Source organism: Tarenaya hassleriana, unplaced genomic scaffold (assembly GCF_000463585.1).
Source record: "Tarenaya hassleriana unplaced genomic scaffold, ASM46358v1 Cleome30, whole genome shotgun sequence".
Lineage (NCBI taxonomy): Eukaryota > Viridiplantae > Streptophyta > Magnoliopsida > Brassicales > Cleomaceae > Tarenaya > Tarenaya hassleriana.
The window spans coordinates 533,015-560,203 of record NW_010966178.1 but is presented as its reverse complement, the minus strand read 5'-3'; the positions used below and the strand labels follow the sequence as shown (position 1 = coordinate 560,203).

The window sequence follows — 27,189 nt, the reverse complement described above, 5'->3', positions numbered from 1 at the left end:
TTTAACTAACCCGCTTTGATATCTCCGCCTCCGTTCGTATCTCCACTTCGACCGTCTCTCTGCGTAGTACTTGTCATCTGCATCGCTTCCATTTCTCTGCAGATCTCTCTCTCTCTCTCTCTCTCTCTCTCTCTCTCTCTCTCGCACACACAATGCAATCCACACACTCTCTTCAACTCTCTCAGACGGCGTTTCCCAGGTCGAACCGCCAGTTCTGTTCACCTTCTACGCCAAGGAATCTCCGGTTCTGCGGTCTCCGGCGAGAGGCGTTTGGTTTCTCTCCGTCGAATCGGTCGGCTTCTTGCCGTTTCCAAGTTCCAAGTAGGAGGCTAGAGGTTTTAGCCGCCGCTTCTTCCGCTTCTGGTAATGGTGCTCCGCCGAAATCGTTCGATTACGACCTGATCATCATCGGAGCTGGAGTTGGCGGCCACGGAGCGGCACTGCACGCCGTCGAGAAGGTGTGCTTTTGTCTTCATTTTTTTTTGTTTTAGGATATAGAGCTGCGACGAATGTGGAAAGGGTCTGATGAAGTGCCAGTTTCATTTGTTGAGGTTCTGACCTCACAGTGCCATGATTTCTCCGGAAAATGAATCCATTTTCGTACCCGTTTCGTCTTATTTTCATCTGGGCTGAATGAATGCTAACTTATATTGATACTGGAAACAAATGCTCTGTTTATAGCAAAAAGGGTAAGAGAGCGTGAAGCGGCATGCCATTCCATGTGCCCATTTGCAGGATCCCATCTATTCTGTAATCATACTGTTATTATGTTCATTTGCGGTGTAATCGTTGAATTCTTCTTGAAGGGACTCAAAACTGCCATCGTTGAAGGAGATGTTGTTGGAGGGACTTGCGTTAACAGAGGCTGTGTGCCTTCCAAAGCTCTCCTCGCTGTCAGTGGCAGGATGAGGGAACTCCAGAGCGAGCATCACATGAAGGCCCTTGGTCTGCAGGTCAATTATTCATTCATCTCGACTCCTTTATCATCGCTGGTTTCTTGTTGTTTTACTTCAAGCGTATCCTTATGTGATCATTAGAGTTTCCTTCCATTTTGTCTCTTTGTAATTCTGTTGTGGAAGGTCACTCTTAGTTCACTGAAGTTTAATGTCACTGAAGATGTGTACCTCGCTCTCTGTTACTGTTTTTGTCTCCACCGGGACAACAGGTTTCGGCTGCCGGGTATGATCGGCAGGGAGTGGCAGACCATGCTAACAACCTGGCTACCAAGATTCGGAACAATCTGACCAATTCAATGAAGGCGCTTGGAGTTGACATATTGACCGGTGTCGGCACGGTTCTGGTCAGTATGTTCTCGTCTTTCATCAACTTACTAGACATGATACATTGTTCTTAATTGACGATCCTAATTCTTTTAATTCCTTTTCGTGTATGTGCAGGGCCCTCAAAAGGTTAAATATGGCAAAGCCGGTTTCCCTGACAACATCGTCACTGCAAAAGATATAATCATTGCCACCGGTTCTGTTCCTTTCGTCCCTAAAGGAATTGAAGTTGATGGTACGTGTCTTGTCTTGTTTTCGAACATAGTTATAATGGAGGATGTGCCTCAAAAGCCTGAAACGTGACAGGTTTTTTTTTTTAATGTGTAAAGCATTGATAAGTTATACTACTAGCAAGCTCACCGAGATTCATTAAGTGCATATTTTGGTTCTCAGGAAAGACTGTTATCACAAGCGACCATGCCCTGAAGTTGGAGACCGTTCCTGATTGGATTGCTATAGTAGGAAGTGGTTACATTGGCCTTGAGTTCAGCGATGTTTACACGGCGCTTGGAAGTGAGGTGGCCTGTTGATCTTTTACGCTTTTGCGATTCAGTGATGTTTGTTCCTATGATGATATTGGAATGGCCCAAACGTATGAAATTGTTTTACGCAGGTTACTTTTATTGAAGCTCTGGATCAGCTAATGCCTGGATTTGACCCTGAGATAGGTAAGCTAGCTCAGAGAGTTCTGATAAACCCAAGAAATATTGACTATCACACCGGGGTGTTTGCAAGCAAGGTAAGCTTCTTATCGCTCACATTACGAATTTCTCAACTATTCCTATGTTCTCTTTAACGTGATCTCTATTTGTTTTAAGCCCTTTTAACTCTACGCTTTATAGATCACTCCAGCAAAGGACGGGAAACCAGTTATCATTGAGCTTATCGATGCTAAAACCAAGGAACCTAAGGACAAATTGGAGGTATTGGAATTCCTTGTGCATGGGATCAATTTGCTTAAGCTATCTTTTTTTTTTTTTTAAGAAGTAATGATGATCAGAAAGAGAATGACTGCAGCTATTACTCATGCCTGAGATCTAATATCACGCTTGCCCAGCTACTCGCCTTTGACAACTGAGCTTTACAAAACTCTTGTTTATAACTTTCTGCTTCTCATCTCAACATCAACTTTCTGCATGGATGCATAAAAAACATTATATTAGTAATGTGTTTGTAAATAAAATAAAGCTTCTGCTTCCATCTCAATTAGTACCATACGATGCTTTGCTCTAACAAACGTGAGACCTTTTGTTCTTATTCTAGGTAGATGCTGCTCTTATCGCCACCGGAAGAGCCCCGTTCACTAATGGTCTGGGCCTGGAGAATGTACGAGTGACAAAAACTGTTATGAGCATATGATGACATTTTCATTTTTGGCTCCCTGGGATTAGATGGTTGTCGGAAAGATAATCTTGTAACTATCCTTTTCACACAGGTCAATGTTGTGACACAGAGAGGTTTTGTTCCAGTTGATGAGCGGATGCGCGTGATTGATGCAAATGGAAATCTGGTTTGTTTAATTTCTGCGTAGACGTCTTTGTTTACTCTCGGACTATCTTTTCGAAATGCTAATGCAAGTTTTTTTATTGATAGGTTCCAAATTTATACTGCATAGGTGATGCAAATGGTAAAATGATGCTCGCTCATGCAGCCAGCGCCCAAGGAATCTCGGGTAAATGGATTTACGGTTATTAACATTTCAACTATATGTACAATGAATTGCTTTTTCGTTTTCCTTTTCTTTTGGTTGGTTCTGCCGCTTACTAAGCTCTCTGCATTTACTCGTTGCGACCAGTGGTGGAGCAAGTCACAGGTAGAGATCACGTGCTTAACCATCTTAGCATCCCGGCTGCTTGTTTCACTCATCCTGAGATCAGCATGGTGGGATTGACAGAGGTAATTCTCTAGACCCCAATGCACGTGGTGTTTTAAGTACCTGAGTAAACCTGTTCACTCATCATAATTAATGCCTAGTGGTTTAACCAAAAGAAAAAACAAAATCCTTCAATTGACAGCCTCAAGCGAGAGAGAAAGGTGAGAAGGAGGGGTTTGAAGTAAGTGTTGCCAAGACAAGTTTCAAGGCTAACACAAAGGCTCTGGCCGAGAACGAAGGTGAAGGACTTGCGAAGGTCAGCAGTAGAAGCACTTGGGAAGAAAGTGATACCAATACCTGTAGTTGCTTGGGAAAGACGGATATATCTCATTAAAAACCCCTTTCCTTTCGTGTGCACAGATGATATACCGGCCTGACAATGGTGAAATCCTCGGAGTTCATATATTTGGGTTGCATGCAGCTGATCTTATCCATGAAGCATCCAATGCAATTGCTCTGGGTACAAGGATTCAGGTGTAGGACCGTTGATACTCTGATTGATTGAGGATTTTAGCTGTAAGATTTGGTTTCTTGATGATAAAAAAAGAAGATTGAGCTACGTGGGTCGGTATAGCCGCACAGTAAAAACCCGGAACTTGTTTTCGGTATTGACTGAAGTCAATGAATCAGATACCGTATCCTCTGATATCAATTTCTTTCATGGTTGCTTCCCCTCCTATCGCAGGACATAAAATTCGCGGTTCATGCGCATCCGACGCTGTCTGAAGTGATTGACGAACTGTTCAAAGCGGCCAAGGTAAAAGATGTCTGACTCCTAATCGTAATTGGCATATGGTTGAAAGTTGCGAAAGAAACATCACGTAGCAAAATCCAAAACCAAGGAGCAGCGTCTATATGAATGTCAACTTAAAAAGGAAGCGGAATACATATGAATTTCAGGTGGAAAGTCCGGTGGTGGCGCCCACGAGTACTGTAAGTGAGGAAGTGGCTGCCGTCTGAAACGCCTTTGGAGGATTTTTTGTGGAAGGTGTTTGGTTGTAACAGAGAGAAGAAGGAATAAGCAGAAAAAGAGATCGATGGGAGAATGAGGAGGGGCTTGCCTTGCAGGGCCTCTGAAGGTGTATTTCGTCCACCCAAGTTGAACGATTTCTTTGAACATGTTTCTCTGTGTTTCTGTTTCTTTCTTTCTTCTTTTAAAGGGAGATTCAACTACCGTACCAAGAGTCCATTCACTTTGCAGTTGTCAGAAGAAATGTTTTTTTGTCGCATTTTTTACATATTTGTGAGAGACAATTATAACCCGTCGGTGTGTCCATTCTCTTGCCCAAAATTGTGTTGTCACCCAGCAAGGACACGACTATTCTCTCTCCTAGCGTCACACAATTAACAGCCCATAAAAAAAAGTTCTTTCTTCAAAATGGCATGGCAGCAGCAACTACTTTTGATCCCACGTTTTCATTAACCATGCCTAGTAAAAGGAGACGACGGGTACAATTTTTTTACTATCGAATTCAGTAAATATATATATATATATATATGTAATAATAATAACAATATTAATAAAAACCACATAAGCCCCCACATTCACCACCAACACAGCCAAACCATTAACGTCTTTTTTTTTCATGTTTGCGCAGACTGCACACGAGAGAGAGAGAGAGAGAGAGAGAGAGAGAGAGAGTTCTCCACTCACCTGTCGGAATGAAACCGAGACTTAATATCATCACCCCCAACACACACACACACACACACACACACACACACAGGCACACGCTCACTGGGAACTCTTTCTATGATCTTCGGAGTGTTGCCTTTGTAAGAGATGATGCACTGCTACTGCTACTACAAGGCAATGATAATACCACTTTGAAATGGATATAAACAGAGGACAGTTAGCAGTCTGTATGTATCTACCGAGGGGGGGCTCTCTTGCGGCTGAGGATTTCGTGTTCTTTGAGACGGTGCTGGAACCGAGCAAGGCGTGACTGAAGGCTGACGAGACCTGCCGCTTTCCTCGACAACACAAAGCTCAGTTGTGTTACGTAGTCATCAATCATGCTCCCTGGCCTCTCTACTTCCGCTAGTAATTTCATTTCCTGTTTTTTTTTTTTATTGTAAAGAACAAACCCAAAAGTTCAAAAGACGAGACGCCCGAAGGCAACTTCACAAGGTTCATGCAGGCAAGTTACCTCTCGCACTATTTCCATTGTGTCTTCTATTTCCTTTCTGTGCGCTGCGATTAGGGCTTCTTCTTCCTGCCATCCAGAGTCCGTACCAATCAAAAACATTTCAGCCGATTATATAATTGTACCTTTTGACAAGAGTCCACAACAGCAGCGATTCTATTCTAAGATGATTCCCAAAAAACAGTAATTTTTTGTATGAATTCATGGCGTGTTATAGAATCTCACTCTGCATAAATGTTACTTTAGGACTAGATTTGTTCAACGGATTACTTAAACAAAAAGAGGGGCAATTTACCTCGAGCAGTGCATCGAGATTCTCATCAAGAGAAGGCTCTGTATCATATTGTCTTGAAGCAACATTATGCTGCATAGGGTTGGTGGTCACGGGAGGAGCTTCCGATGTGCCGCCATCTCTTCTTTTCAAGTTCCGAGGTTGGTCTTGTTTTTCTTTTTCTTCTCCAAACCCAAACCCTTTCCTACGAGGCGGTGATACCTTCTTCACTTTCTCTTCCAGGTCGGTAGTGTCCTGAGAATATGAAGATGGGTAGATCCGTTGACTAGTAGAACCACCAGTAGAATTACTCATCTCCGCTGGTCTTGCTCTGTCCATTGAGATGGTCGGTATTCCACTTTCCTCTCTGATGTTAATGGGATACGAAGATGGATAATAATTCGTCGTAGGCTGCTTGAATCCAATACCTGAACTAAAATAACTTTCGTCCTCCACCCTATTTCCCGTGTCACGTACATTCACTTCCTGTGGAGGCTCAAAGATATCTTCCACATCGTTACAAACAGGTTGAGAAGAAGCCAATGAAGCATCCTTACTAGCTGGTGGCAATGAATTGACAGTTTGATCCTTCTTGCCATTTCCACTTTTAGACAAACTCTTCACCCTGCAGGTTTAATGAATTATAAAGAGGTTAAAAGGACCGGGAAATAAAGACACAGCAGAGAAAAAATATTAGATCATAAAACATACCGATCAGCATATCTTAATGTATTTAGGGTATGTTCACACGATCCAGCATTTGGAGAGATGCAAGAAATCATCACAGTTTTCGAGTTTCCAACGAAAGAATCACGGAGCACTTCTGTTAGTTTGCTTCCACGAAATGGTATATGTAGCTGATCATTATCCAGGGCTCGGATGCATTCCTTAAGAGCCAACAGACTCTTGTTGATTTCTGCACCTTCAATCCTAGTACAAAAAATATCTTCTTGTGAGGAAAGCCATCACGGAAAGAGCTAACAATCTTAATTCAAATGTTCCTAGAAAAAGTAGATATGCTTTAAAAATCTTAAAAAAACAATACCATAATACCAAGCAAAGTACCCAGGTGTAAAAAGAGTACTATAACCCCAGGACTAGAAGAGAAAAGAGCCTGACCTTGTCTGGCGGTCATTGTCCGTGGTATCTGCACCTCTTTCACTGCCAGCAAGATCGATGAAAGATATCTTGCCCACAACTTTTCCTCGTGATTCATTACCATCATTATTATTCCGTCTGGTCTCTTTTACCTCGACATGCTTCTTGACAACAAGCTGTAGAATAGCATGTGATCTTGAAGATTCCTCATTGGCACCAGTCGATCCTGTGCTCCTTGCAGAATTGCCTTTCTCAATAAATTCCTTCACAACTTGAACATCTGAAACTTCATACTCTTGAAGTCCAACAATGCAAACTTGCTGTCTACCATCTTCTCGCATACAAAGTTTCCTACTCAGTGACAAGAAATTAATTTAGCCAACTGTATGTATCTAATTTCAGATGTTTTTGTAGTAACACAAATGTGGAGAAAAAAATGCAAAATATGAAGAGCAAAAGAACGAAAGATTCTCTGGGATTATATGATCAAGTCAAACAGCATCCAATTATTACGAAAACCTAGCAAGTGGCTGATGAAAGTGTATTCCAGAGGTAATTTCGATAGGAAATAAAAAAAGGGAAACAATGCCTCTACAAGTTGAGACATCTAAAAGAATGAGAGGAAGAAATACTTACTTTCTGTCATTGAGAAGATCAAATAGCTTTCCACCATATATCTCAAAGTAGCTGAGCCACAATTTAAATCTCTGGTTGCAGTACACAGGTTGATGCAACAGCCTCAGAAGATCTTCAGCAGCTCTGATAGGCAGTGGCTTCATTGTGTACGTCTTGCCGCTACCTGAGAAAAACAAAACGCATCAGAAACATCAAAAGTGGACTAAAAGGAATTTTTCTGTAAATAAAGGAACCAGTATGTACCTGTTTGCCCATATGCAAAACAGGTAGCTTTGGTTCTCTGGAAAACAGTGGGGATAATCGGTTCAATTGTAGCCCTGTACACCTGTTAAATGGGAATTCACGGCAACTGTTGACAAGGACAGAAAACTTGATGAAAACTATCATGGCTTCTGTAAAACTAAAAGTAAAATCTATGCATCCATCCACGGAAAAAGACGAACAATGTTGACAATACGAGCTATTGCATGCTGCTCATCTAGCATATATGTCAACAGGTCAGCTGATTTTGAATTTAATGTATTTCTGCTATCTTCAAACCATGAAGTAGCTCAAAGTACATAAGCAAGGATATATATATATATATATATATATATATGAAAGTGAATAGATTACCTCATCATTTGAAACATATTCATCCAGAATTGCATCAAAACAGAACTCATGCTTTTCCACGTAAGCAGTCAAATCCACCTGCACCATAACATCAAAATTCGTACCCCATCATGAAAGTGAATGCAAAGCAAGTAAGGAACAGAATCTACTAACTTCAACAGAAGCGTTATAAAAGCAAGCAAAAATATAAGGAAAACAACACCGTAGTATATAAAGGTTTCAGACCATTATTTGGATCCGGGGTATTTAACTTCAATAAAAGCTCACAAACTGACCTTTAACTTTGGCTCGTGGACGGTCAAAGAATTATCAGATACGGACACAATATCGTCCTCCTTTCTTGCAACTTCCTTCTTATTTAGGGGTCTCTTTCTTACCTAAAGAAAAGAGAGCATGGCGCCCACGGTGTTAATAGACATTGCTTGAAAGCATAGCACCCAGAATTAAACCACTAGTCAAGGTGAGGAACTGCTTAAAATATTGACATACCACTACTTTAATCTTGGCTAAATTGTTCTCTCTCACACTATTTTCTTTTTCGCCCTTGGGAAGTGAACCCGAGGGTTCAGCATCTGTTTCCTGTCGTTGCTGCTGGCTAGCTGGCAAATTGAAGTCTTCTTCCAATGCTTTATTAACATTAGGCATGAAAGGTGATGGCTCAAAGGGTTCCGAAATCACATGCTGCAAAAATGATTGGAATTCAACACATGATGAAAAGAAAAACGGGCGATAACTTAGACAAGGAAAACAATAGTTATTAACAGCAGCCAACATAACGAACCTTCCCAGAAAAGCCTTTTCATAGCCAACAAATAAATGGCAGTATATCTAATATAACTCCTAGTTGCAAATGTTTTAATGTTTCTCTTCAAAATTAATGACTTGCTTCTACAGATCAGCTTTATGAACATACCTCAGATAGCAGTTCCGTATCATCCATTGCATGAAGATCCAATAACCCAGCTCCAAAATCACCTCTGAATTCAGGTGAATAAAATCCATCCGATGAGGACAAAGCTGCTGATGTTTGGGCAGTTGGAGTGTACGGTTCAGAAGCAGACTCCCCATTAAAGTTTAGATTTCTCATTAGTTTGAAAAGTCTTTGCTTCTCTTCAGCGGTTTGTGCTCCATAACCCTGGTAGACAACACAGACACCATAAGGGCGTGGAACAGTGGAATCCCCATTCAAGGAAATAAACTATGGGAGTATGCTACAAAATTTCCAAAAGAAACAATTTGTGCCAATAAAAAGGGAAAATTACCGACAACCACGTGATAAAAGTCTAACCAGTTAACTGATCACTTCAAAGCGATTAAGGGGCTTAAAGAATTGGGTACTCAAAATTCAAAGCTATCCATGAAACTTGATGACACTATAAATAAACAAAAACCACCCGGCAAAAGTCACAGACTCCTTAGAAGAACTGTTCACAATTTGATCGGAAATTAGAATGGCAAGACCAATACCGGGAACACTGTCTTTTTCAATAATCTCAACCTACATCTCTGCTGTAAACCGAAAACCCAGCTAGACAGCAGTATTAAGTACTGAACGGATTTGGCAAATAAAAATGTGGGCATACTTCCCAAAATCCTATCCTACATATACTACAGCCGGTAAATAACAAGCATACAGATAAATGGAAGAGTCTCGGCTCAGAATTACAGAGGCAAATGACTCAGAACCTGCATGAGAAGGTTGGGGAGAAGACGCTGGTCAATGGCAGTAGAAGCAACGGGAGAGGCCAAATGTTGCAAACCAGCAGACTGGAGCCACCGAGCCATGACCGCATCACCTGCATCATTTGCAGGTCCCGCATGGTGAAGAGAACCGTCGTATAGCGCCGTCGCAGCCGCAGCATTGCTCTGCTGCATCTGGCCGCCCATGTGGCGCTGTGATCTTCTTAGGGGAGCCAACTTCGGAGATCTGTAAATCAACTCTTCAACCAAAACACGAAACATAACCCCCAAGTGTCACAAAAAAAAAAAACAATTTCTATCTCAGAAACATGGACTGAAATGTCAATTCCGATTACAAATTTTCAGATGCAAGAGAAGGAAACTCACATTGAGGAGAGAATTCGGTTTCAACGCAGAACACGAAAGCAGGAACTCAGACTAAAACTTATTCACTTCCTTTGAATCTGAAATTCAACAGATAATCAAACATGAGAGCTCGCGTCAGAGAAGTATAGCAGACGATCGATGGAATCCCAAAGCGCTACAGTACACGAAGAAAGAGGGACGAAAGAAACATTTACCCGATTAAGACGAAGATAAGCGAATGTAGGATTCAAGATCTTTCATCCGCAATTTTCTCGGGAAACAATCAGATCTAAAGAAGAAGAAAAAACCCCTAAGAGACGCGTATCCTTTGGCGATGAAGATGGGGAGAGAGAGAGAGAGAGACGAAGCTCTGTCTAAAATTCTCCTCTCCAATCTTGTAAGAAATGTTAGGCGGAGAGAGGGGAAACGATTTGACAAGAGTTTTGAAGTGCAAGAAAATAAATAAATTAAAATTATGAAAATTCAAATGAAAGTATCCTTAACGTTTGTTCCGGTGAAAAATAAACCCCTTTAGTTTCAGAATTTGGATGCCTTGCCCCAAACGTTTATGATATTCTTATTTTAACCCCCAAATAATCTAAAATTTATTTCAAAAAACAACAAATTGCCAACGTACCGAATATTACCGTTTTCAAATGCATTTATAAACCATTAAATTTTATCCGTAGCAACTTTTAAAGTGTTTGGACCAACAATGGGCAACATGATGAAATAGAACCATAGCATAAGTATATATATATATATAAATATGTATGCGTGTCAATCCAACAGATTGTGGTCAGGTGGTCAAGTTTGGATATGAAGTAATTTCACCTTGAATTGAGTGTTCGATTTATGGCTGGTAGGGAGGGAGTTAATTTTTGGGTTTATATGATCCATATACAAAGGTTGTTCACGTACCGGAGATTTACCTAATCATCGCGCCCGAAGGTAGCAGTTAGCCAGTTAGGAGTACTCCGTTATAAATTTAAAAAAAAAATAAAATAAAAATATGTATGCGTGTCGACACGATTTTTGTAATGATTGCGTCAACCATGCATGTATGTCTACTTCTCTCTATTTCAAAATTTTAAACTATACCAACCGACCGTGTAGCAGTAGCACCCATAGGTCCCGTACATTGGTAAATACATACACACACATATATACATACATACATGCATATACATAGGATTTTTTTTTTAAAAAAAAAGAGTATGGTATGAACTAAAATTGGACACACATGTCATTATTATATGTTTAAAATATTTATATTTTCCATTTGTGTGAAAATATATCCTATGTGAGATAAACCGAAAAGCTAATATTTGGATCTCCGCCAACCCGCATGGAAGTAGGACGAGCAAATCTTTACCATAGACATAAAATATTCACTTCATCTATCATCGTTTATATATCAATAATGTATAAACATAAGTTTTAATTTGGCAGAAGAAAACTATCTTAATTTCGTAAAGTATATATATGTATATATATATATATACACGTGTGTTTGTGGCATATACCTTGTACCAATAAAGAATAAATAAATAGAATGGAATAAGGGGAGAAGGTGGTGGACGTGTGAAGTGGGCCAGCGATGCCATAACTCGTTGGTTTACTTCTTTTTGAATCAAAAACTTTTGCTTTAGTCTCAAGCATCTCCATATTTTCAAAAAAAGAAAGAGCTGCGGTTTTAGTATATGTTCTTTTATTAAGAATGATATAAAATTTTAAAAATCAACGTACCAAAATATTAAAGAGAATGCGATCCAAATTACATATCCGATGTAAAAAAAAAGGGGACAGGCAGGAATATAACACGTCAATAAACCATTATTACGTTTGTAGTGGCTTCATGGCATGACTACACATGTTAGTTGTGACGTACATATATATAGATATATATATATGGGCCGAAATATGTTTATGTGGTCGACCCGATCTCCCCACAAGTCTCGATCGAATCGATGCTCTTTCACCAAAACAGTTTGAATCCCACAATTTCCAAAGATCTTCTCTCAGGTTTTAGTACATGTATATATATCAGTGTTTGTGTCTTTTTCATCATATAGATACGGTGCATATGTATTACATATATATATATATATGTACACACGCAATTCGATCAAAGTGCTTTATTCTTTTGTCACAAAAATAACAAGGTTTGCGCGTTTCTTAGGATGCAGAAGACAAGGAGAAATCAGACTGTAACGTTTGTAAAAAAAAAAAGGCAGGTTTTAAGTGAGTTATTATTGTAAAGGTTTGAAACAGTGAGGGGAATTTAGGGGTGAGGCGCAGGTACTTGAAACATGTGGGTTTTCGGGTATCCGTAATCACGGATACTCGTAGTACGAGTATTCGTTATATAACGAATACGAAAACGAGTTTGATAAAGCCAAAAATCTGGATTGGCGATTTGAGTTCTGGTTTTGTTTGAACGGTGACGGTATCCTCGGATGACAAATATAAATAAAATGGCGATTATACCCTTATTATTTTAATATATTTACAATATTATTAAATATATTTTTAAAATAAGTTATTAAAATACCTCTAAAATCCAAAAAACCAAAGTTTTCTAAAAATTTGGACCGATTCAGATACGCTCGGTTGTTCGAATTCAACGACGGCTACCGGAACCATGGGTAGCCGAACTTTACAAAAACAAAAATGAGATAATATCTTTTCAAAACCGGTGAAGACAGAAAACAAATCCCAAATATCCAAAATCTCAGCATACGCGACCCATGCCCACTCCTAGGGATTATGCCTAAAGATTCCGCAGCTCTTTGCAATTTTCAAGGATGCTCCATACAACAACAACAGTAACAACGAATATATAGGAGAATCCCTTTTTATCTCTATTTGTTTTAGCAGCACGTCCCCATTGTCATTTATAATATATAAACAAACATATAAAGGGAATCACTTTGGGCATATTCCAGACTCCACTAAAAGGGATCATATGCTCACAGCTGGTTGGTTTCAGACATCCTTGGTTTCTACCATTATTACAAAATTTCATGGTCTTCAACAAAAATAAAATCACGAGAAGCAAAGCAAAAACACGACAAATTCGACCGATACAGAACGACGACGTACCACAACACAGTAATAATTCATTTTTTTTAAAGTCAAAGGAATTCCAAAAAAGCCAAACAGAAGCAGAAATGATAATTAAGTGAAACAACAAAAAACATAACTTTGGAACTGCAGATGATACGCGGATGGAGAGCTTCTGTTGTGTTCTGTCTCAGCACTTGATCTCCTTCAAACCGTGGGCGAAGTACAAAAATGTCGGATTGGTTGCACCTTCCTTGTAGTATGCAAAGACCAACGAGCCCTCGTCTTTCATGCTCTCCCCCACAAAGCTTTTGCAACAAAACAAAAGTCAACAGAGTCATTACTTTACTCATGATCATCTTATCGCGATATTCAATGGAGTGTGATGGAACATATATACAATTGAATGACATTGATACCTTTCACTTTTTTCAATAGAAACCCACAAAAAGTTGAATGTGATAAATGGTACTATCAACTCTAATTGTATTGGAAAAATTCCAAACTAGGGCATCCCGTTGGTCAGCAAATGAGCACATGAGATGGGAAGACTTACAACTGAAGGTCTTTGATCTTGGAGAGCAGAAACTTGGTAGCGCTCTCGATGTTCTTCTTGAACACTTCTTGTTTCTCTTCGTCCAGCTGGGCCGTCAAGGTCTTGATGTATTTCTTTATGTAAGCAACAAACTGCTTCTTGTCAAAAGGAGGTTGCTCCTACAAAAAGAGGAACCAGCAGTTGGGTATTTATTTACAACAGCATCAACATAAATCCCATATTCATATATTCCATCCTCAAGTCCAGACAAGAACATCAGAGATTGATCCAATATTTCTGGAAATACAACATAACATCGGACACACGGGCATAAGTCAGTACTCTAGATTACAGATTTAGTTTGACCAAGAACTTATTTAATTAGGATACCAAATATATAACTGAGTAGAAGGAACCAACCTGAAGCCTGAAAGTGTCGACGATGTCAACGACCTTAACGGCTTGGTCATCTACACCCTCATCTTCACCACCACCCTCAGCAGAAGGATTGGCACCGATGTTTACTTCTACGGCTCCTTGGACAACCCACTGGATTTCAGAAAAAAAAAAAACATACTGCTGTTAAAATCCACAATCCAACACGCCACCCACCATGCTATGATGAAGATTCATACAAAACATGTCAATACAATTGAGACAAATAACCCAAAAACCAAACGTGTATGTCAGAATATCAAAGTTACATGCACGCGCAAAGAAGTCACAAACCTTTCCCTCAACCTCCCAAAGAACTCCATTCTCAAGCTCCTTGTAAGGGAAGGAATCAGAAAGAAGCTCATCACCTGAAATCAATACATTTATTGGATTCAGTAGCATCCAAAGTCATAGACGCACTAATCAAACTTTTCAAACATGGAATATGAGCCCAATAAGCCAACATCGAACCAACTGGATAATCTCCATGCGTCATCGTCTTTCAAACACAAAAAGTAGCAAGCAAAAGGAAATCAATGTATCAAAAAATCACAGATCCAACTGAATCACCAACAAAAAGAAACAGATCATAGGAGATCTACATACTCCGTCCTAATAATCGTGCACAGATCTAATGAATTCGACACAAGAATCTAGAAGTCGAAAGCGTAATTGGTCTGATCGAGAAAACATTGATAGTTACGAGGTTAGGACAAGATTACACAGTGACTAAGAAGAGATTAGGCTTACCGGAGAGGAGATCCTGGTAAACCAACATGGTCGCTCTCTCGTTCCCTCTCTGTAACGGACACTGATGTTGCGGGAGAGAGACGCAGCGACGAGAGGGGGAGAGACGACGAGTGAAACTAGGTATTTATAGTGGTGCACAACGAGGGTTTTCGCTGAAGACGCATCACAATAAAAATATCTCTAAACAATTACCATTTAGGCCCCATACTTTCTCAGAAATATCGATTGTGACCCCAGAATATTTTCTCTACAGATTCTAATTCTATCGCTACTGGGCTTGCTTTAGATATTTCTTGTTTTGGAGCCCATACTGATAAATGGGCCGTTAGTGAGAGCCCAATGGGTTCTTCCCAAAAAACTGGCCAGGCCATTTTTAAATGTGGTAATGATATAGGAAATAATCTATTTTTACCGGTAACTAGGGGTGGCCATTTCGGGTTTCGGTTCGGTTATTTCGGTTATAAAAAAATCATACCCAAACGGTTATATAGATTTATTCGGTTCGATTCGGTTCGGTTTGGTTTGGTTTCGCTTCGGTTCGGTCCGGTTTTTGCATAATAAAATTATAACCAAACGGTTAAATTTTTCGGTTTATTCGGTTCGGTTTTAGATCGGTTCGGTTCGGTTATGATATATTTTAAAAAAAATATTAATCCTACACAAACTTCAAAATATCTATCAAAATAAACTCATAAAATAATTAATCCCCCAAAATAGTTACAAAAAAATCTACAAAAATTTCAATAATTAGGTTAAAAATTAAAAATATTAAATTTTATGGTTTATTAAGTGAAACACATAAGGTACAAATGAACTACAAAAAAATAACACCAATAATAATAAGGGTAAAAATTAAAATATTATAAAAAAACTCTAATAACCGTTCGGTTAACCGTAGTTATTCGGTTATTAACCGAACCGAACCGAACCCGAACGGTTATTCAACTTCCTCAAACGTTCGGTTATTCGGTCAATAACCGAAATGGTCACCCCTACCTGTAACTACTATTTCAATATTATTATTTTTTATAATATGTGAGTTTACGGTATGATTACGATATAGTAGTTTTTATTTTGGATTTTTGTCTTTAGGTTTTGGTTTTTGATTTTAATTTTTAGTTTTGAGTTTTTGATTTTTAGCTTTTAGATTTTTTAAATTTATAAATCTAAAAAGTATAACTTTGATTTTTAGTTGATTTTTTTATAAAATAGATTTACCAATTTTTTAAAGTAGATTTCTGGATTTTTTTAAAAACTAAATTAAAAGAAATTTAATTATCGATTTTTTTACATTTTAAATTTTAAAAATTCTGAAAACTCCTCTCATTCAACATCTCTATATGAAAAAACTCATATGAATGTTTTTTTCGACTTGAACGTGAATGGGAAATGAGTTTTGCTCACCCAATAAGGTAATACATATTTCTTTTTATTCAGTGTAAATGGCAATTGAGGTGAAAAGCTAAAACAATTTTGACATTTGTAGCCAAAAACAAAAGAGAAAAATGAAATTATCTTTATATATATAATAAAATAAAATGGCAGAGGACCCCGATTCTATCATTCGGGTGGGATCCCCTTCCTCTTCCTCACTCATTCCCTTCCAAACCCTAGTTTTCCAGAGCGATAGAAGACGACGATGCCGGGTCCAGCTTCGGATTTGGAACCTGTCGAGCCGCAATCACTGAAGAAGCTCAGTCTCAAATCCCTAAAACGAGCTCTTGATCTCTTCTCCCCCGTCCATGGCCACTTTGCTCCGCCGGACCTGGAGAGGTTAGTGTGCTCAGATATCCATTCTTCGATTTCGCTCTCATACCGGTGTATATATCGAAAAGTCATTCCTTTTTTGTTTGCTTGTATCTCTTTTGCAGCAAGAAGATTCGTCTCAGTCACAAGGTAAAATGGATCTGTTGTTGTTCAATTTGTTCTTCGGCTCTCTGTTTAATTTGTGGGATTTCGGTTTTGTTCTTCCGGGTTGTTTTCTTCGGTCCTGTTGATCTTTCTGTTTGGCTTTGAATTTGAGCTGTAGATGCTACTTTATTGGATTATGTCTTTTGGTCTTTTTTCTCAAATTCCTCGGCCACCTCAACTTAGGTTATTCATTGCGTTACTATTGATTAAACTCATGGACTTCTGGCTACCAGGTTACTGAATTGTTGAGCCTGGGAAGTGAATTCGTGATCATTTCATCCCTTTGTGTACATGGGGATCGAATGGTTTCAAGTTTAAAACTTTCAATGTGTTCTCGAGTTAGTGTGTCTGGATAGATTACACAACAGATGAATAGAACCGGCAGCTATAATCCTCAACCCGAATAGGGTGAAAAAAAATAGGATATTCCTTTTTCCAAATTGTTTGAATGAAGAGATATTGAATTTCAATCAACTGTGTAGCTTTTTTCCGATTAGCATGCCATGAGCTTTGTTTGCTGACATTAAAATTTCGTGTATAGGTTAGCGTTTTATATGGAGGCATAGAACCTACTAGTCAGACTCGATGCCGACCTGATCGTAGTAACCAACAGACAGCGCCATCTAATACCCTTGCTCTTCCAGGTATTTTTATTTTCAATTCTTTTGCTGTGACATTATTACTTCAAGGTTGGCGACTGTTTTTTTAGCGTGCATTTTGTTATGGCTGGCCAAGATGATGTGTTTGATGAATTCTGCAGGTCCAGAAGGGTCGAAGGATCTACAGAAGAGTGCAGCAGAGAATGCTTTAGTTGTTGGTCCGACTTTACAGCCTAGGGGCCCGTAAGTGTATTTTTTTTCTTTCGGTTTCATTTATCGAAATTGTGACTGGTTGTAAAGCTTTTAGGCAATTTATTCGATTGGCACGAATGTTTCTGTGGTTGTTTTGCCTCGCGATCTACTTGTTGTGTCATGATCCTAAAAAGTTCTTCTTGATTGTCGGATTTAAGGAACAACATTGGTCCCACAAGCAGAAGCACTGCCATTCTTCCTGCATCTGGGTCTTCATCTGAAAGGTTTTATGTCCCATCTTTTCCTTTTCTCTTTATTCTGGGTTGTGTATCATCTTGTGTAGACTTGCCATATTTCCGACCCAAAAGCCTTTAGTCTGTATCCATGCACTAGCTGCTTATATATATATATTGAAAATTGTTCTCATGTTACAGAAATTTGTCAACCGCTGCTTTAATGGAAAGAATACCAAGTAAATGGCCCCGCCCTGTGTGGCATGCGCCATGGAAGAATTATAGGGTAAGATTTATGGCAAATATCATTGCAGCATAAGCATGAAGATTATATTAGAGCTTTTACTGACCTGCAGAGACTTTCTTTTGTATGAGCTGCTGCTTGACATTCCATTGTTTTGTTTCACTTTCACAGGTCATCCAAGGACACTTGGGATGGGTCAGATCAGTTGCGTTTGACCCAAGTAATGAATGGTTTTGTACTGGCTCAGCTGATCGTACCATCAAGGTGATAAATGAGTTCCATTCAAGCAATCTTTGGCTATATGATTATTGATTACTGTTAATCTTATAACCTCAATTTACTTCTACAACACGAATCCCTTTTTGTTAGTTTTTTTTCTTCAAGTATATTTAGGTACTCATCATAAATACCACGTGAAATATCAGATATGGGATCTAGCAACTGGAGTTCTGAAGCTCACACTTACCGGACATATCGAGCAAATACGAGGTAAGCTGCCAATCTGTTTGATAGTTCTCAATAACTGTATCGTAAAACATTTACTAATCTTGCATGGCAAATTCTGATGGTATGTTTGCAGGCCTTGCTGTAAGTCCCAGACACACTTATATGTTCTCCGCTGGTGATGACAAGCAAGTTAAATGCTGGGATCTCGAGCAGAATAAGGTCAGAACTTGAGGACCGATTGAATTTATCTGTAACAGATTTGTTATCACCCTGATATGCGCTTCTTATCCTGCCAATTATTTGGAATTTGGTTTTGATAGGCTATTCGGTCTTATCATGGTCATTTGAGTGGTGTTTACTGCTTGGCTCTTCACCCAACACTGGACATTTTACTAACTGGAGGACGAGACTCCGTCTGCAGGGTATGGTACTTAAAAAGATTTACCATGTTTCTCAGCATGTGTTTCTTTAGACATCCGCCTTCCCCGCACACACTCACGGTTATATTTGAGGTTTGCCCAATCTGTTGTAACAAATCCATATGTGGTACACTATAGGTGTGGGACATCCGTACTAAGATGCAAATTTTTGCACTCTCAGGGCATGACAACACCGTTTGTTCTGTCTTCACCCGTCCAACAGTATGAAACTTCTTTACATTACCTTTGGTTTTATTCTTTCATACACCTATTTTATGCTCACTGTAATTTCGCTTGACTTTCTGTTGCTATATTCAAAGCTTCGATCTTGAACTCAAAGTACTCTGTGATGTTACAGGACCCACAAGTTGTTACTGGATCCCATGACTCAACCGTCAAATTTTGGGACCTTCGATATGGTGAATTTAACATTCTAACTATCATCTCTCTATCCGTTTACTATATCCCTGCTCATTGTGTAGACATATACTGCTAGTGCATGATTGCATTTACATAAATATCGTTGATTATCATTTGCAGGACGTACTATGACAACTCTAACGCATCATAAGAAGTCTGTCCGAGCAATGGCCCTCCATCCTAAAGAGTATGTGGTAGTTGCATCTACTTGCTCTTTGAACAAGAGTTTTGTCATATGATGCCTGTTTTATAATTTCATCTCTTTGGTTTTTTAGGAATGCCTTTGCTTCTGCATCGGCTGACAACATCAAGAAATTTAGCCTTCCGAAGGGAGAATTTTGCCATAACATGCTGTGAGTTTCTTGAATCCGTTTATTTTACGTCTCTAGCGACTTTGGTTAGAATTTTGGCGTGCGGCTTTAATTAGCTTGTGTTTTAATGTTGTGTGTATCCCTCAACAGTTCTCAGCAGAAAACCATAATTAACACAATGGCAGTGAATGAGGATGGTGTAATGGTCACTGGAGGTATAAAACCTTCTTTTTTTTCCTTGGTATTTTCTCTGCGGAAGCAGATATTGTTCTCTAAATCGGTCCTCTGTCGTCTGATTGAAAGGTGACAATGGGAGCTTATGGTTTTGGGATTGGAAGAGTGGACACAATTTCCAGCAGGCGCAAACCATTGTCCAACCAGGTATGCTTGCATGCAGCAACCATCCATCATTCATTCGTCTTGTATTAAATAAATAGCTAACCACACCACCACCAAGGCTGATGATGATTTCGTTGTTGTTATTTGTATTGATGGATGGGGAATGAATGAATAAATGAATAGGGTCATTGGAGAGTGAGGCGGCTATATACGCAGTGGGGTATGATGTAACAGGATCAAGATTGGTGACATGTGAAGCGGATAAGACCATTAAAATGTGGAAGGAAGATGAGAAGGCCACCCCGGAATCTCATCCCAGAGCGGTCACAATTTCCAGCAGTCTCAGACCATTGTTCAACCCGGTATGTACATCTCACAGACGTCTGTTGTGTTTGTGATCAGATGACCCAAAAAGACAATCAAATCTTAGGGTTTATATAGAACCAAGAAAGTGGCAAATACAGAAGTGAGTAGATGTAGCTGTAGGATTGTAAATGATAAAGAATGGGTTTGGTGTAGGATAGTAATCAGGGGTTGTAATGTTTTGGGTTGCAGGGTCACTGGAGAGCGAGGCCGGTATATATGGAATGTCATATGATGTTACTGGGACAAGATTAGTGACATGTGAGGCCGACAAGACCATAAAAATGTGGAAAGAAGACGAGAAGGCCACTCCTGAAACTCACCCTATCAACTTCAAACCCCCCAAGGAGATTCGGCGCTTCTAGAGAGAGATTGGTGGGTAAATGAATGAGCAGAACAAACTGAGAGGAAGAAGAGGTAAATGTAGGATGCTAAAAATCTAGGGTTTATCTTTTGGATGGAATGATTTTGTATTAGAAATTCATTAAAAAAAAAAAGGATGGAAATCCTATGGAGTGGACCGTAGAGAAAATTTTTGTTGATATTAGTTTTTGCTTTCATCTGATTTACGCATGCTCGAGAATGTCTTCATCAACGCTTCCGTCGCTTTCTGCCTTTCCCCCTCTTATTCTCCGTGTTCTTCAGGAAACGTCTCTTTCTTACTTCATTGGCATCATATATATATATATATATGACTTTTGGTTACCCAAAAATAAATAAATACTTATGCATTTACTTATTTGATTATGAATTCGCATACATCATTCTTTTCTCGAGCTATGCATTTATATAATCGCATGCAATGTTGTTGGTTCCATTCAATATGCAATTCAAAACTGCTACAAAATTCATATAATACAATCTTTTTGCTACATGTTTTCATTCTTATTCACAAACAATAAGGGTATATTTTTTTTTGCCTATAAAACCAAAAAATATAAAAAAATATATAAAATCAACTCATCTAAAGATTCCTCTCAAAACAAAAGGTAAACGAGAAAGATGGGAGAAAATGCCAGTAATTTCTTAGGCCCGTGGACCAATCTAACACCCAAAAAAAAAAAACTTGTGGTGATTTTGTGTAATCCGATCTTAGATGAATCAACTCTCTAGTTTGCTTCTCTTATAAACGATAAATCGTAGGAGAGCCCCCCCCTCCCTATGCTTCGGGGTTAAGAGACCACCCAATGAAGGGAATAAAAAGAAACAACCAAAGATTTGGGTAATGCAAAGATGGATTTTTGGGCTTAACATTGGTTTCATGACAAAGCTTGATCAAGACAAGAGGCTGAGACCAACATCTTTGTTCTTTTTTTCTTGGATGTTAATTTCTTTTGATCTGTCCCTATCCCCTCACCCCTTCTTTCCCTTTTGTATCTCTACACAATCATGCATTTGACAATTTCTGATAGGAGCATTTGTATTTCCCCATAATGGTCACATTAAGGAATGTTGAATGCTTTTGAAGTTTGAGCCAATAGGAATTAGTGATAACACCATCATCCCCACTTCAAATGCAAAAACATACTTTTTTCCCTCAATTTTGTGAATCATCAGCTGAGACCTAATAGAAAAATCATGCAAATTAATGATTTAAAAATAAATTAGATATCTATGTTAATTAATTTGAAGAATCTGTATATTGCAAGATTGGAAAAAAAAAAAAGGAACACAAGTAGAAAAATGAAGGGTTAAGATTTGTCAACAACGCGTTTCACGTCAGAGATTCGGATCGGATTCGGTCATGAGAAAGACAAGAGGCCAACTTGTGAGACCTTCTATAAATAGGGTTGCATGGGGAGAGGACCTTTATCACATGCAACGCTAAATAAGTAGTAACCATAGTTTTAAAAAAAAAAATCAGACAAAACATGGCAATGAACAAAACCCTCTTCCTCTTCTTCTTCTTCTTCTGTCTATTGGTAGTGACTGTTCCAATGGCAAAAGCTCAGCTCGGTGGCATTGGAGGCCTTCTAGGTCTCATCAGGATTCAGGGCACTGTCTTTTGCAGTCTCAATGGGAACGTGACGTCTCTTACCAATGTCACTTCGTCCACTCCTGTCTTCCCCAGTACGTTCCCACAAATATACATGTCTTATTCATATCATATACACACACACACACGTATCACACGTAAATATGCCGCTCATTTGCGACCATGCATGTACGAAGTCCGCATACATATACATATATATACTAATACCAGTACAGTTAACTTTATTGGTTCCGTGCATGGTTGAGATTTCTTTTTCACACACACACACACACACACACACATATGTATGTATATCATCACGTTCATATGCTGCATATTTCCGACCATGCATGTTCAAAAGTTCAAAACCCGTAGACATGCAATTATATGTATGCGTGTAGTTAACGTTTTTCTTGGTTGCATGCATGGTCATGGTCGGGGATGATAACATGTGTTGGTAACAGATGCTCAAGTGCAACTGCAATGTGGACCGGAAAACATCGTCGTATCAACAACGTCGACGAATTTATCGGGAGCCTTCTCGATGATTCTGGACCCTCTTCAGTTCCTCCTCTCGACGTTGGTATCAGACTGCCGGCTCTCTGTCACGACCCCACTCTCAGTCTGCAACGCCACGCTTCCCTCCGTCGGGGGCCTCCTCTCCTCCCCTTTGAAACTCGTCGGAAACACCGTGACCGGCCTCCTCAGCATCATTAACCTCGCCCCTCTCGGTTTCGGTCTCAACTAGAATTGATTGCGTACCGAACCGAACCGGAAAATGTTGTCATGTGTTTGATTTTATGTACGACTTGGTTTAGGAACTTCATTGCTTTTATGCCATGGGCCACCAGGTGTATTTGTATTTGTAGTGTCAGGTCTATATGGCTTGTGTGTTGTGTTATGGTTATTGTATTTTGTTGTTATGAAATGGAATAAATGCGTCTCGTTTTAATATTTATCTAAACGTGTATAGTTATGATCATGGTTTTGTATATATCGTATAAATTTTAACCAATAGTGGGAAGGAAGTATTTAGGGCTTGGAATGTATGACTAAAACTTGAAGTTTTGTGGTAACATTAACATACCAATACATGAAGTTTATGGATAGTTCAACGAGTGAAATAACAGTGTAAAATGTCTATTTTATCCGAATTCGAATCTCAAATTTAGAAAATTAACATATAATCCAAATGATATCGTTCACACCAACCCGAAATTAATCTGAACATTGTCAAGTTGAGAAATTTGGGTGAAATCTGATAACAAAACTTTATGGTGAAATCCCACGCGCAGCTATGGCGCGTGCCGCCTAAATCGGAAAAAAAAAGGCATTTTGGGACTCCCAAGGCGCGTGGGACTCTCTTTTATGACCACCTCCCTCTTTTTTTTTTTTTTTATTCACACCCCTTTTAATTTTAATTTTTATAACTATGGCAAAACATTACGTAATTAATTTTGTTTGAAATATTGTTTTTATAAGAATAACGTTTATATGATAAAATCAAAATCAGAGGATAAACACATAATTTCTACGCGGTTGTAACTTGTAATCAAATTCTGATTAGTCTAACATATAATATGATACAAAATTATCGAAAGAATAATACATATAATTTTGTATTTATGTAAGAAGTTTGTTTATTTTTGTAGGGTCCTAATCATCCATACAACATGACAAAAATAACCATATTTTCTTTTTATAAATTATTCATTTATTGCGGATTTTTTTTTTCAGGTTCTTATTGAATAATTATGGGAAAAAATCACAGCAGAAGAGATTATTTACCAATTTTCTTCCGGTGAATCTTTCTCCTCCCCCTTTGTACTTAATGGGCCAAGGCCCATTACCCTAAAAGCTCCCTCCATCTCGTATAAATACATCCACAACCCTAAACCCTAACAGCCATCGTTGTCATCACCGCCATCGCCGGAGGAATTGACGGCGGCCGATCACCGGCGAAGGTTGCTGCGAAAGTATTGTTTTCTTCTTCGAAGAATAACTCTATCTTTTTGCAGTAACTGATCTCTACATATATATACACACACATATCGCCGGGATATATAACTCTGAATAAGAAAATGGCCGCTCGTTCGATCTCCGGCGCCGTGAAGCCCGTCTTTTCCGCCGTCTCCGGTGGTATTTCTGTCTCCGCCGTATTCAGGTGCTTCCCATAAATTCTCTCTTCGTTTATTTTTTAAAATTTTATGCTTCATTGAACATAAAAAAAAAAAAATCTTCTTGTAATGGTGCGGTGGATGGATCGTGTTTCATTTTTTCATACGTCTCTTCCTTTTAAGGGATGTTTGTTATTTTTCCAAATTTGGTCCCCTGCTCTATAATAATAGTTTTATATGGTTAGAAACCATAATTTACCAAATTAAGGAATCTTTTTAAATTATTTTCACCACCCCTAAATAAAAACCTTATATATATATATATATATGTATGGTTTAGCAATATATATCCCGCAATAATAGACAGGAGATATATAGGTTGAGATGAAAAAAAACATTATTACGTTAATAAAAAAAATCATCATAATGTTTTAAATCTCGCTATTTAGTACGTACAGATTTGCTAAATCCCATGTTTCCTAATCATAACTAGTAAAAAACAAATAACCGTATAGACAACAACGGTCGACTACCATATATACGGTCTATTGTATATAAAATGTACGTGCATATCATAATATATGTTGAGTGTTGTACGATATCCTTTCGTTTATATTTCGAACGTATGATGATATAAAAAGGTGTTTAGTTAATCACTCTGTATTTTATTCGTTAATTATTCGTCACAGAGTTGGGAATTACGAAATTATTCTAACGCAAACCTGACTTAGCTTATTATATAAATGTTAAATGGATCTGTACTCGATCGCATAAATAAACAATTAGTTATATATATTTATATGTGATATATGGAATTGTCGATTGTACAGGAGGGGATACGTGGCAGCACCACAGGGAGTCCCGTCAGGAGGATTGAGTAAGGGAGGATCCACGGGAGCTATGGTGGGGAAGCAGCTCGAACAAAGCGCCGTGAGAGATGAGGAGGCAGAGAACGCGTGGGCCCCAGATCCGATCACCGGTTACTACAGACCAGCGAATCGTGCGGCTGAGATTGACCCAGCGGAGCTACGGGAGATGCTCTTGAAACACAAGTCCAAACCCTTCTGAGCCTTTTGGTTGGTCTTAATATTACGGTGGGTTTATTAAACTATCGAGGTGAATGATCATAGAAATTTACATTTTATAAAACTGAATTTTGCAAGAATTCAAGGCAATTTTTCTACTTTTTGGACATTAAAGAAATGCGGATTGGTTGGGCTATTTGGAACCCAACAAAATATATTGGGCTAATACGAATATTGTCTAAATTTGAGGGGTCAAAATTGAACGAAATTAAAAGTTGTTGCCCATTAAAGGTCCAAAGGCCTACTTATGAGCTCAGAGGATGGCGAAAGAATCCAAACGGCCCAATTATGGGCTGGACATACTACCATTACAAAACCTCCAAAGCCCTCTAACGAGATTTTTTTTTTTTATAAAAAAAGTTGGTATTGAAATTATACAAGAGTTTTTGACAACCTCTTAAACAATTAAAAACAAAAACGAAACAAATTATACAACGCCCGTTTTGGGTAACGAAACTCTAAATTACATTGTGGTATTGAAAATTGAAAGGGAGAATATTTGATATATCTAGCAAAACTTAGTTTACACAAGCATAACCAAATATCATATATATATATATATATATATATATATATATATATATATATATATTCAGAAGAGACAAATAGATCAAACGAGCATAAAACAATACAAAAAACTCTTGCTTTTTATTTTTTATACATATTTTTTGCAATATATATATGAAAGGGGTTAGAAGAGGAGGGGACGACGCGGAGAGGGAGGAGCTTCTTCGCCATCGGCAATGTTGCTTAGAGCATTAGAGAAGGGAGAGTTGTTGATTGGTTTGGCGTTTTTGTAAATGGCATACAGAGTGAGTTGCGTTGTCCCCATTCGGCACCTTCACACATTTCATATATACACATATAACTCATCATTATTCGTGATCTCACATTACTATACCAACGGACCCACATTTTTATTTCAAATGGGTCGCCTTTTGCACAACCACTGATTTAAAAGATTGAGCAGACGTGGGGGGGCCGCGCCATAATTATTCATATCTTTGAAGCTCGTACGTAGAATATGTAAAAGTTGGTGAAGCAACACTTACCAAGATTGAAAACGTCGTGCAGGAGAGAAGCGTAGGCTGCCCAAATCGCGCCGTTTAGGAAGAGGAAAAACGACAGCCAAAACGGCATGTATTCCACACTCTTTGTCGTCACCACAGTTTTCTGAATTAAAGATCAAAATCATTGGACGGTAAATGACAAAAACCAGGACATGATATTTTTTTTAATTTATTGTTTGGACCCACCGCCAGGCTTTGCTGTCGCGTAGCTGGGAAAGGGCGAAGGACGAAATTTGAGGTGCATATAAGATTATGGCGATGTTATATCAACGCCTATATAACTTTGTGATGTTTATATTAAGACAGTGATGTTTAGACGTAAATGTCTGATGATGATGTATCCATTATATTAAATATAATTAATCGCGGTGGTTGTTAAATGCAATATTCAATGGAATGTGTGTGTATATATATGGCACATGCAAAATTCTCCCGGTTGTTGATGATCCAATCTATACACGAAAACAACGCCTGATAGGTAACTATATATACCCAACGTGCGGCCATTGGAATTCTTTTTTTTTTTTGGTGAAATACATTGGAATTCTCCATGTGATTTTATACATATATACATATCTGTATGTATATATGTATATATGTATGTATGTATGTATGTATGTATGTATGTATGTATGTATGTATGTATGTATGTATGTATGTATGTATGTATGTATGTATGTATGTATGTATGTATGTATGTATGTATGTATGT

At 38.6% G+C, this 27,189-nt stretch overlaps 7 protein-coding genes and 1 long non-coding RNA gene across 10 annotated transcripts in view; 4 read left to right on the top strand and 4 right to left on the bottom strand.

The window, feature by feature from the left end:
* The first annotated feature begins 20 nt into the window (after window positions 1-20).
* LOC104820298 (dihydrolipoyl dehydrogenase 2, chloroplastic) lies at window positions 21-4,429 on the top strand. Its single transcript, XM_010550689.2, has 15 exons — window positions 21-458; window positions 807-953; window positions 1,166-1,300; window positions 1,398-1,515; window positions 1,674-1,798; window positions 1,894-2,019; window positions 2,123-2,203; window positions 2,544-2,606; window positions 2,716-2,790; window positions 2,874-2,952; window positions 3,076-3,176; window positions 3,296-3,409; window positions 3,514-3,627; window positions 3,839-3,910; window positions 4,054-4,429. The coding sequence occupies exons 1-15, from the start codon at window positions 153-155 to the stop codon at window positions 4,111-4,113; spliced, it is 1,716 nt and encodes a 571-aa protein (XP_010548991.1). The 5' UTR covers window positions 21-152; the 3' UTR covers window positions 4,114-4,429.
* LOC104820297 lies at window positions 3,093-3,543 on the bottom strand. The gene is made up of 2 exons (XR_772915.1): window positions 3,451-3,543; window positions 3,093-3,226 (listed from the first exon to the last, which is right to left on the bottom strand). It is a non-coding gene; the product is annotated as an uncharacterized LOC104820297 (long non-coding RNA).
* A 241-nt stretch (window positions 4,430-4,670) lies between the features above and the next one.
* On the bottom strand, window positions 4,671-10,277 carry LOC104820296 (kinesin-like protein KIN-13A). 2 transcript variants are annotated; one of them, XM_010550686.2, is made up of 14 exons: window positions 10,182-10,277; window positions 9,988-10,064; window positions 9,607-9,860; window positions 8,834-9,055; window positions 8,410-8,601; window positions 8,196-8,297; window positions 7,921-7,998; window positions 7,549-7,630; window positions 7,306-7,468; window positions 6,691-7,020; window positions 6,283-6,501; window positions 5,596-6,196; window positions 5,304-5,369; window positions 4,671-5,210 (listed from the first exon to the last, which is right to left on the bottom strand). In XM_010550686.2, the coding sequence occupies exons 3-14, from the start codon at window positions 9,805-9,807 to the stop codon at window positions 5,025-5,027; spliced, it is 2,442 nt and encodes an 813-aa protein (XP_010548988.1). In that variant the 5' UTR covers window positions 9,808-9,860; window positions 9,988-10,064; window positions 10,182-10,277; the 3' UTR covers window positions 4,671-5,024. The 2 variants fall into 2 exon arrangements, with proteins under 2 accessions (XP_010548988.1, XP_010548989.1); XM_010550687.2 differs by having other exon boundaries at window positions 9,607-9,847.
* Window positions 10,278-13,094: 2,817 nt separating this feature from the next.
* LOC104820295 (translationally-controlled tumor protein homolog) lies at window positions 13,095-14,890 on the bottom strand. The gene is made up of 5 exons (XM_010550685.1): window positions 14,753-14,890; window positions 14,297-14,370; window positions 13,988-14,116; window positions 13,589-13,746; window positions 13,095-13,340 (listed from the first exon to the last, which is right to left on the bottom strand). The coding sequence occupies exons 1-5, from the start codon at window positions 14,778-14,780 to the stop codon at window positions 13,223-13,225; spliced, it is 507 nt and encodes a 168-aa protein (XP_010548987.1). The 5' UTR covers window positions 14,781-14,890; the 3' UTR covers window positions 13,095-13,222.
* A 1,419-nt stretch (window positions 14,891-16,309) lies between these two features.
* Window positions 16,310-20,829, top strand: LOC104820293 (protein pleiotropic regulatory locus 1-like). 2 transcript variants are annotated; one of them, XM_010550683.1, is made up of 18 exons: window positions 16,310-16,525; window positions 16,624-16,648; window positions 17,205-17,307; window positions 17,424-17,505; window positions 17,673-17,738; window positions 17,889-17,973; window positions 18,103-18,195; window positions 18,357-18,420; window positions 18,512-18,597; window positions 18,699-18,800; window positions 18,936-19,019; window positions 19,156-19,216; window positions 19,338-19,404; window positions 19,493-19,570; window positions 19,679-19,743; window positions 19,832-19,864; window positions 20,185-20,229; window positions 20,423-20,829. In XM_010550683.1, the coding sequence occupies exons 1-18, from the start codon at window positions 16,392-16,394 to the stop codon at window positions 20,593-20,595; spliced, it is 1,446 nt and encodes a 481-aa protein (XP_010548985.1). In that variant the 5' UTR covers window positions 16,310-16,391; the 3' UTR covers window positions 20,596-20,829. The 2 variants fall into 2 exon arrangements, with proteins under 2 accessions (XP_010548985.1, XP_010548986.1); XM_010550684.1 differs by lacking the exon at window positions 20,185-20,229 and having other exon boundaries at window positions 19,832-19,909.
* Window positions 20,830-22,084: 1,255 nt separating this feature from the next.
* Window positions 22,085-23,163, top strand: LOC104820292 (phylloplanin). The gene is made up of 2 exons (XM_010550682.2): window positions 22,085-22,300; window positions 22,670-23,163. Exons 1-2 carry the CDS (start codon window positions 22,102-22,104, stop codon window positions 22,951-22,953), a joined length of 483 nt encoding a protein of 160 aa, XP_010548984.1. The 5' UTR covers window positions 22,085-22,101; the 3' UTR covers window positions 22,954-23,163.
* A 928-nt stretch (window positions 23,164-24,091) lies between these two features.
* Window positions 24,092-25,505, top strand: LOC104820291 (late embryogenesis abundant protein Lea5). Its single transcript, XM_010550681.1, has 2 exons — window positions 24,092-24,369; window positions 25,153-25,505. The coding sequence occupies exons 1-2, from the start codon at window positions 24,287-24,289 to the stop codon at window positions 25,388-25,390; spliced, it is 321 nt and encodes a 106-aa protein (XP_010548983.1). The 5' UTR covers window positions 24,092-24,286; the 3' UTR covers window positions 25,391-25,505.
* Window positions 25,506-26,003: 498 nt separating this feature from the next.
* Window positions 26,004-27,189, bottom strand: part of LOC104820290 (bidirectional sugar transporter SWEET17-like) — a 2,102-nt gene continuing 916 nt past the window's right edge. Inside the window, exons 4-5 of the mRNA XM_010550680.2 lie at window positions 26,460-26,580; window positions 26,004-26,246 (exon numbers count right to left, since the gene is read on the bottom strand). Coding sequence (XP_010548982.2) covers window positions 26,158-26,246; window positions 26,460-26,580 — 210 coding nt within the window. The 3' untranslated portion in view covers window positions 26,004-26,157. The remainder of the gene's footprint in view (window positions 26,247-26,459; window positions 26,581-27,189) is intronic.

Bases quoted from the DNA above. Each gene is read 5' to 3' on its own strand.
- LOC104820298 (XM_010550689.2), top strand. From the start codon at position 153: ATGCAATCCACACACTCTCTTCAACTCTCTCAGACGGCGTTTCCCAGG. The intron at 1,516-1,673 runs GTACGTGTCTTG...TTTGGTTCTCAG, and splicing joins TAAAGGAATTGAAGTTGATG to GAAAGACTGTTATCACAAGC. The intron at 2,204-2,543 runs GTATTGGAATTC...TTCTTATTCTAG, and splicing joins AACCTAAGGACAAATTGGAG to GTAGATGCTGCTCTTATCGC.
- LOC104820296 (XM_010550686.2), bottom strand. From the start codon at position 9,807: ATGGGCGGCCAGATGCAGCAGAGCAATGCTGCGGCTGCGACGGCGCTA. The intron at 7,631-7,920 runs GTAATCTATTCA...CCCATTTAACAG, and splicing joins AATATGTTTCAAATGATGAG to GTGTACAGGGCTACAATTGA. The intron at 6,502-6,690 runs GTCAGGCTCTTT...TTTTTGTACTAG, and splicing joins GACAATGACCGCCAGACAAG to GATTGAAGGTGCAGAAATCA.
- LOC104820295 (XM_010550685.1), bottom strand. From the start codon at position 14,780: ATGTTGGTTTACCAGGATCTCCTCTCCG. The intron at 14,371-14,752 runs GTAAGCCTAATC...TATTGATTTCAG, and splicing joins TTACCAGGATCTCCTCTCCG to GTGATGAGCTTCTTTCTGAT. The intron at 13,747-13,987 runs GTTGGTTCCTTC...CTCTTTTTGTAG, and splicing joins TCGACACTTTCAGGCTTCAG to GAGCAACCTCCTTTTGACAA.
- LOC104820293 (XM_010550683.1), top strand. From the start codon at position 16,392: ATGCCGGGTCCAGCTTCGGATTTGGAACCTGTCGAGCCGCAATCACTG. The intron at 19,405-19,492 runs GTATGTGGTAGT...TTGGTTTTTTAG, and splicing joins ATGGCCCTCCATCCTAAAGA to GAATGCCTTTGCTTCTGCAT. The intron at 19,865-20,184 runs AGAGTGGACACA...GAATCTCATCCC, and splicing joins CTTATGGTTTTGGGATTGGA to AGAGCGGTCACAATTTCCAG.
- LOC104820292 (XM_010550682.2), top strand. From the start codon at position 22,102: ATGGCAATGAACAAAACCCTCTTCCTCTTCTTCTTCTTCTTCTGTCTA. The intron at 22,301-22,669 runs GTACGTTCCCAC...TGTTGGTAACAG, and splicing joins GTCCACTCCTGTCTTCCCCA to ATGCTCAAGTGCAACTGCAA.
- LOC104820291 (XM_010550681.1), top strand. From the start codon at position 24,287: ATGGCCGCTCGTTCGATCTCCGGCGCCGTGAAGCCCGTCTTTTCCGCC. The intron at 24,370-25,152 runs GTGCTTCCCATA...TCGATTGTACAG, and splicing joins TCTGTCTCCGCCGTATTCAG to GAGGGGATACGTGGCAGCAC.